Genomic DNA, 7,948 nt, shown 5'->3' with positions numbered 1-7,948 from the left:
TTCAATTTTTGCCTGAAAAAAATTGTTTGAAAGACGCTTATCACTGTATTGTAGCTCTAAGTCCCATAATCGGTGATTTTTTTTAAAATATATGCAGTAGTTTATGATATATTTTTCTAATCGGCATACGAACTTGGATTTAACATAGGCCTTTTATTTTGCTTCCAATCAAGGATTAAGAAGTCTGACATAAAACTTTGACAATGTTGGTTGAATTTTCTCCTGAATGTAAATGAAAATTTAAACGTAAGTAGCGGAAAGTAACGAATTTTATGCAGAGTTGTAAAACGCAGGCTCAAAAAAAAGATGAGATAAAAAGTGTATGCTTGCGCTCTAGGCTTAAATCACCTTCGACATTTAAGCCGCTGAAAAAAGCATGCCATTATATTTGTGGATCTGGTTTGATCCTTCTTAGATGAATGATAGTGTCAGAACATGCTCCCATGGCACATATATTATATGACGTGTACACAACCTGACGAATGCGATGCAAAGGGGCCGAGTGTGTTAAACTTCTGATAACTTATTTTTGTCCTCGCATATATAATTAATTTAGTGTTATTATTGAATTATTAATCAAATTCAGAAGAAATGAATAGAATAAGTGATAATATCTGATATTTACGATAACTATAATCAATTGTAGTCAGTTTTACGTATTGTACAGTATTACTGTAGCTATGTGTTCTTATAACGCAAAAGAGATCTGGGAGAAATCAGCAACTATAATAAAAACTCTAATTTTAATTATTATTATTGTTGGTTTTTTCATCTGGTCCTTTTCAAAAAATATCTTTATTCCGCCCGATTCACAATGAAAAATAAATCATTAATTTTTCTAATTCTCTCAGTTCACGAGTCGATTAATTAGTTTAATTTATGCTACCCGCAGTTGGTATAGAGCGGATTGCTATAGTCTAAAAGTCGAGCATAACCACCAATTATAATACCTCGTTAAATCATCAAGACAATCGATACGTTGGCAAACCGTGAAAAATCCCGACTCTATTGTTTTTTTTTTATTATTAATTCTCAATTACGAGGCAGCTCAAGAATCTACTCGAGAGTCGAGGGAGAGAAATTGCAGAAGGGTGAGAGTTCGTAGGCGGCGACTAAATAACTGAGCGCAAACGATCCTTGGGGCGTGATAATACGATTTTTTTACTGGGGCTATTTGTTCCTTGCTAATGATTTTCCGGATAATATATTTTTTTTCTTTATTTGAGAATTCACTTCAAATTGAGTATTTTGGATTATAGCGGTAAACATTTAACATAATTGTAAACAATAGATGTTAACAGTCGTTTGGGTCATTATAATATCTTGAAATATAAAAAAATTAACTGATTTTTAACACTATTGAATTATTATTTTTCTGAATTTACACCATTCAGATGAGAATGTTCCAGTCCCCGTAAGGAATACAAAGAAAGGGTGAAATAAGTTCGTGCGCAGAAGAAGTCGGAAAGTATATAGTTGTTGTCTTGACGTTCATGTACGGTATCGATTTTGTAAACGTTTCATCCTCGTAAATTCCTAGGCGACATTCACACACTATTTATCAGGTTATCTCGAACTATTTTATCGCTTCCATTTGGATTATCTTTTAAGATCAAAAAGACAAGCAGCGAAATATATCAGAAAAAAGAGGACAGAAAAAAAGAAAGATAAAAGAGGGGTCAAACAAGACAAGAAAAAGTTAATAGAGATGACGAACCGAGCCCCTCGTCGAGGGTAAATGAGTTAAAGAGTCCGCCAAAAGGGAGATTCTGCCTCATTGGAAAGTAAACGAGAACAACAGAGGGGAGCGTTGCATTAATATTATAAACATCACTTTGGGATCACGCTGAAAATCAATCGTCGAGGGGTGCTATTATACTGATGTAATGCGAATCAAATTAATTAATTTATTCTTAAAAATACCCTCCCTATCTCTTTTGTATAATTAGAGCTTCTTGAACTGCTTAGATGAATTTTTAGATAACCTCAATTGTTATTTCGCAATTTTACACTAAGTTAGATTCTTTCTGAAATTAAGTAATCTCGAATCTAGTTGAAGATTTCAAAAAAGAAGAGAATGAAGAGCGATTATATATAGTGCTTTGAAGTTAAAAAGTTGAAACATGATCCAAGGACTGAGCTTCACTAGGGTTTCTTTCAGATTTCTTTCTCCTTCACTTTTTTTGCCTCAATTTTACTTTGTCTCCAAGTAGAACACGTCTTGGATATTAGAATGAACGATCTCGGTACCAAGAGTTTCGATCTTATACATTGTCGTAAATCGATCGTTCCAGCGCCTCGTAAAGCCATATTCACATGCCTATGCGTTTAACATCAATGCTTTTAGCGTGCGAACATTTACTCTCAATAGCGACGATTTAAGCCTTTACTACCTTGAAAATAATTAAGGCAATGGCAAGAAATATTGACAATTGATGTGGCATTATAACTATTGGTTTTCAGTTGAGATTTTGTTCATTGCCATTTTCTGAATGTTGGTGATTTTCGAAAATTATCGCGATACGAAACATGGAAAACAAGTTACTAGCGATACCACAACAGCAATTACCGATATCACTTGCGTAATTTATGGAGCAACAAAATACGCTTTAATATTATTGTCGAGATAAGCTTTCTCGTAATACTCTGTATCCATAATTGTTTGTTCCATTTATATGTTCATCTGACAAAAAATACACTGTATGTTTTAAAAAGTCTTTTCAAAGAGTTATTTCTTGAGGACGACTTTCAATCAAAACTAAATAATAAATTACGTAAATATTGAAACCAGTTTTAAATTCGGGCGTCCGGGGGATGTAGAAAAGTTTCGATACCCAGCTTCCGCGAATCCTTTCACCTAGGTCTGTTCGTAGAAAAATAATTTCTTCGCGTCTCTTCCAATTTATCGTAAAAGTAGCTACAATCGTGTAAATACGGTAGATAAGGAATTTAACGGCTTTGGCACGGTGGTACGAAGTTTACGAGTTTGAAACTTGGTAAACTAAAAGAAGAGGAAAAAACAAGCAAAACGACCTCGCCTTGCCGAAGTTAAGTCCCATCCTCGAACTTACTTTCCGGGGTGTTTCGCAAGGGGTGAGGATCCGCTTTACCGGACGAAATAAGTGAAAGAAGAAAACCTGAAAGAGATTGTAAAAAAAAATTAAAACCTCGGTGAAGATCGTCAGGAGTTTGGAGAATGTGGTTTAGTTGTGATGCAATATCGATGATGAAGAAGCGATCATCGTAGGCCTTTGTCTCCGAATTACGAGCTCGTCGGATTGCCGTCGTAAATTGGAGTGGGCGAAAGATATAGTGAATTAAGTTGGTGAAAAAGGAATATGTAGAAAAAGAAGAAAGAACAAGTGAAAGATTCCCGAGGCTAAAGGAGGGATCACGTGTGTGCAGAGGGCCGTCACGTTCCACAGAAACACAGTGTTAGTGTGAATTTGAAACCGAAGGAACGTTAATGCTGACGAGGCGTAAATTGACCGTTGATTTTTACCAAGAAGTGAAGAATGGATCCGGAAAACTTCATGACAAAATTCAACAATGAAGTGACCCATTGGAACAGTTGACGGCCTTTCCGCACTTTGTGAAACAATTAAGATGTATCCCGCGCCGGCGAGACTCCCAGCCGCTCCCGTAAGTACACAGAACAATTTTTATTTAGTTTTATCTTTTGTCTGAATGGAATTTAATTTTGCAGCTTTATTCTCTTTCTTCTGAATGAAAGAATCTGATATGTTCTCTTTCGAGACCGTAAGGTAATTAAATTGTATTCATATAATAAGTTGCCTAGCGGAGGTGCGATTATTATACCTTGGTCTAGATTGTTATCTCATCCAACTAAATCTGTATGTAAAAATTATCGTAAAATTGGTACAAAACCAATCCAAGTTTAAGAATTTTATTTAAGAGAGTGGAAATACATTATAGCCTGAGTCCCATAATACATTAAGAATAAGAGATATTAAGGATATTTATGTTTTTAAAAGATTTTGATATTATATTCATATAATAAAGACGTCGTAAGGACAATATATTTCATTTCAAATATAATAACAAAAATATTTTAAAATATATTTAGTTTAAACAAAAAATTCTCTCCAATGTTTCCTTTAATTTTTACAATGATTATTAACAACCTTTTCCAAAATTGCTTTAGGACATATTTGCATTTTCCGTACGAAATTGAGGTTTCAAAGCAAGATCCTAATTAGTGGATTTCCGTTTTTATCATACCTTTTAGTTTGCGCATAAAAATGAAATGGAATTTGAGAAGTAGTGCATTTATGTTTTTAATATCTTTGTTATTAAAAAAGGGTTTTCAGCTCGACATTAGAATCTCCCTTTTGCACTATAGTATCATAACCGCATTATATAGGTTTGCTTCTCAGTCAATAAATATGGTTTATGAAATAAAATATGAGTTTGAGTATGAATGTTTTAAATTATAAGTTCTTAAATTCTTCTGGCTTTATAATAAAAATGTTTGATTATGCACTTAAAACTGGAAATTCGTCAATATCGAATGTTTGAAAAACGATATTATTGTGCAGTTCCGGTTTATATACAATATTTGGGTTAACATCGTCAGGTATAAGAAAACATAGATGAAGGTATTTTTTTGTTCAACGTGCGATAACTTGTCAGTATTGAATGTGCAATTCTAAAGTGGCTTTTGGAATTCGAATCCACTGCACGTAGGACGAAAACCATTTGTATTGATTGAGCATAGACTGTCACAGTGGTGATTGTCTCATTGGTAAAATACGCAAATTAATTTCTGTGTAGCCTGGGCGAACGGATGCGTTACGCGAGCGTTCGTTATGATGATTATTGCTGTACCAGTTATTATTATCATGCCATGGGCTCAGCAGTACTGCGATTATAGTAACCTAATAAAGCGGATATTGTGTGTCGTGTCACGTTCGTATATGCATTGTCAGCAGAGTAAAAACTACAATTACGTACTACTTTTTTCTTTGTTGTACGAATCGCTCGAATCGCAGTCCGTTGACATTTTTCATACAGCGATAGGGCAACGCCATTTCAGGGTTTTAATTTAATCTTTTTAAACAAATTTATTTGTAAAGATGCAAGCATGTTTTATTTCCTAGATTTCAATTATATAACATTTTTTTAATAATTCCTGATATATGACTATATTTCACTCATGTAAATGAAAACTGAATGTCTGTATAACGAATATCCAGTGAAAAAAACAAGGATGTTCACTTTGTTAGACTGGTGGAAGAAATGGGACAAAAAATCGCGTTTTCAACCCACGTCGCCACTGTCTTTCTTGGACTGCCGGACACTTGGGGAGTAAATCCCAAACCGGTCTTCCGGTTTCTACTAGAAATTTCTCTTTACGATAAAAATAAATCGCAGCTTCGGGAAAGCGGTAGGGAAGGACTGCAAAATGGAAGAAAGAAAACAGACACGCGCGAAACCGGTGGCCCTACACGTCCGGTCTGTGAGACTTTGAGGTCATGTGGCGCGTGAAATTACGAGCGTATACAGAAGACTTAAAAAAGGACGAGAGAAAGAATAAAAAAAGGGTTAAGAAACAAGAGAGCGCGTAAGTCTTTGAATTGACCGCAATTGGCCGCAGTGTGCGAGTAGTCAGTAGAGTATATTAGGTATTCCAATTGGAAACAATTCAGGCGGTCCTAACTGTTTACGTTTCGAGAACACAGATTTCCAAGCAAGGCCCGTGCGAGACAAACCCCAAAACTGCTGTTATAGGCCAGTCAATGAAGGATTTGAGAAAAAAATGCGTAAAAGTAGCATTTTTTTCAAAGATACGTTGGCAATGGCTTTATAAAGATATTGTAAAAAGTCCCCAAACATACGTGTACGGCAAAGTCCCGAAATTCTGGAAAGTGTTAAACAATAACATGTTTTTTGAAATTACTCGAGAACTGTTGATTTTAGGTCGAATATGGCGATGTGAAAAAATGTTCATAATTTTATAGTACACAAAAAAGGTTCTATCTATTCTGGACCTATTATCAACGGCTGCGCTATGAAATTGGATTAGCTGCACAATTCTTTTATTTCTGAACAAATAAAATAAAATCTGAAATATCCTGGAAAAAACGTCGAAAATAAATCAGGCGATTTGTACTGGAGCAAATGCTCAACTTCAGTGCGCAATTTGATATATTTAAGGGGATGCTTTTGAGATGAAACTTCTTGCAAGTGTTCCTCCATTTTCATACAATACATTTTCCAATTTGTAGGTCAGAATAATAATATTTAGGGCCTCTTTTAAAGCTTTAAACAAATAAATTTCAAAATTTAAGCTATAAATATTGGAAGCAGCGGTGATTATGAGTCCTAATGGCAGCAAGGGGAGCGGGACCGAGAACGATTACCTCTTTCGATGATATTGAACCCTTCGAAATTTTTTTGCTCACTTTTCCCGACAATAGACTTGGCCTTCGGGTGGCCGTCACGTCACTGCAATGCAGGTTCTCAATGAGGAAAATTTCAAAAATAAAATTATAAAATAAAATTAATGCAATGCACATTAAGCCATCTTTTTATATTTTAATATCAAATATCACGTTTCTCGTTAAAAATGATCTTCTTTGGTTAATAATTCCATTACATAGTCGAAAGTGATATCACTTTGTTGAAAATTAATTTATTTGGTTGATGACTATTTAAACATTTTAGACCAGATAAACATTTTTCTCAAAATTTAATTACTTTGTTGAAGATTAAGATTTATAATTGACAGTTAATTGTTTTAATTGGAAATTTATTTTTCGACCAGATAAATGATGAGCTGTTAAAAAAATGGAACTCTTGAATTTCCTACAAAACAAATAATTTTTTAACGAAAAAGATCAAAGAATAAAGTAACTTTTGCACAAAATTGGAATAATTCGAGTCGATTTTTAAATAAAATGATTAATTATTAAAAAACTATAATTATTACATGCATTCTTAACTGAATAGATAAATTTTAACCCAAACATAAAATAGTTAAATTTTCAGTTAGTAAAATAAATTGTTAACAAAAAAAAAACATAATAAAGAAATTTTCACAATGTAGTTTAATTTTCTAGCAAAGAAATTAATTTGTAACCGAAAAGATCAATTTTCAACAATTGAGAGTACACTTCTGACAAAAAACACGAACTTTCACCTAAAACAGATAGATTTTGAACTAAAAATAGAATAGTTAAATTTTCAGTAAAAAATGAATTTGCAATTAAATGAAATTAAATTTTCAACGAAATAGTATATTTTTTAACAAAAAAGATTAAATTTATATTTAAAAAGATCAATTTCCGACAAAAAATTGCAACAGTAACATTCTCAGTTAAAGAAATGAATTGTAAATTAGAAAAAACTTATTTTCAACCAAAAAGATGATTTTTACACAAGATACAGGCATTTTCAATAAAATATGTAAATTTTTAAAACAATTTTAAACCAAAAAATGAATGAGTCACCTAGAAGATTAAATAATCTCCCAGAAAATTCGAATTTTCAATCAAATACAGGAATTTTTAACCAAATATTTAAATTTTCATCTTAAGAATGATAAATTCTGAACCACATATTTACGACTTAAATTTTCACTCAAAGCAATTAATTGTCAACTAGAAATCTTAATTTCCAACAAATTAATTAAATGTTGAAAAAAATTTCTATCAACTAAATTGATCAGTCATCAAACAACTAAATTAATTTTAAACAAAGTAGCTTCACTCTCAACTATGTTATGGAATTATTAACCAAAGAAGATAATTTTTTAACGAAAAACGTGATATTTGATATTGTAATCAAGAAGGATTTTAATTTTATACAAAAAATAGATGTACTGGAAGTTACGAACGTTCATTTGAACGAAATTAAAAAAAATTATTTTTCAATTTTTTTTGCCTAAATCAATTAGAACGGCAAAAAAAAATATTCTGTCGGAAAG

The 7,948-nt window shown here is 32.7% G+C and overlaps 1 protein-coding gene across 8 annotated transcripts in view; it reads left to right on the top strand.

Annotated features, from left to right (window-relative positions):
• The window catches only part of LOC117178167 (protein groucho-like), a 397,186-nt gene that overhangs the window by 562 nt on the left and 388,676 nt on the right, over window positions 1–7,948 (top strand). For 7 of the 8 annotated variants that reach the window (XM_033369453.1, XM_033369452.1, XM_033369451.1 and 4 more), the window contains exon 2: window positions 2,978–3,642. In XM_033369453.1, the coding sequence (XP_033225344.1) occupies window positions 3,607–3,642 (36 nt within the window). In that variant the 5' untranslated portion in view covers window positions 2,978–3,606. Of the gene's footprint in view, window positions 1–2,940; window positions 3,643–7,948 lie in introns of all 8 variants that reach the window. The other variant, XM_033369448.1, reaches the window with a different exon arrangement.

This window comes from Belonocnema kinseyi, chromosome 8 (genome assembly GCF_010883055.1).
Source record: "Belonocnema kinseyi isolate 2016_QV_RU_SX_M_011 chromosome 8, B_treatae_v1, whole genome shotgun sequence".
Classification (NCBI taxonomy): Eukaryota; Metazoa; Arthropoda; class Insecta; order Hymenoptera; family Cynipidae; genus Belonocnema; species Belonocnema kinseyi.
The sequence above is the reverse complement of the archived record's forward strand: the minus strand, read 5'-3'. Positions and strand labels throughout refer to the sequence as shown.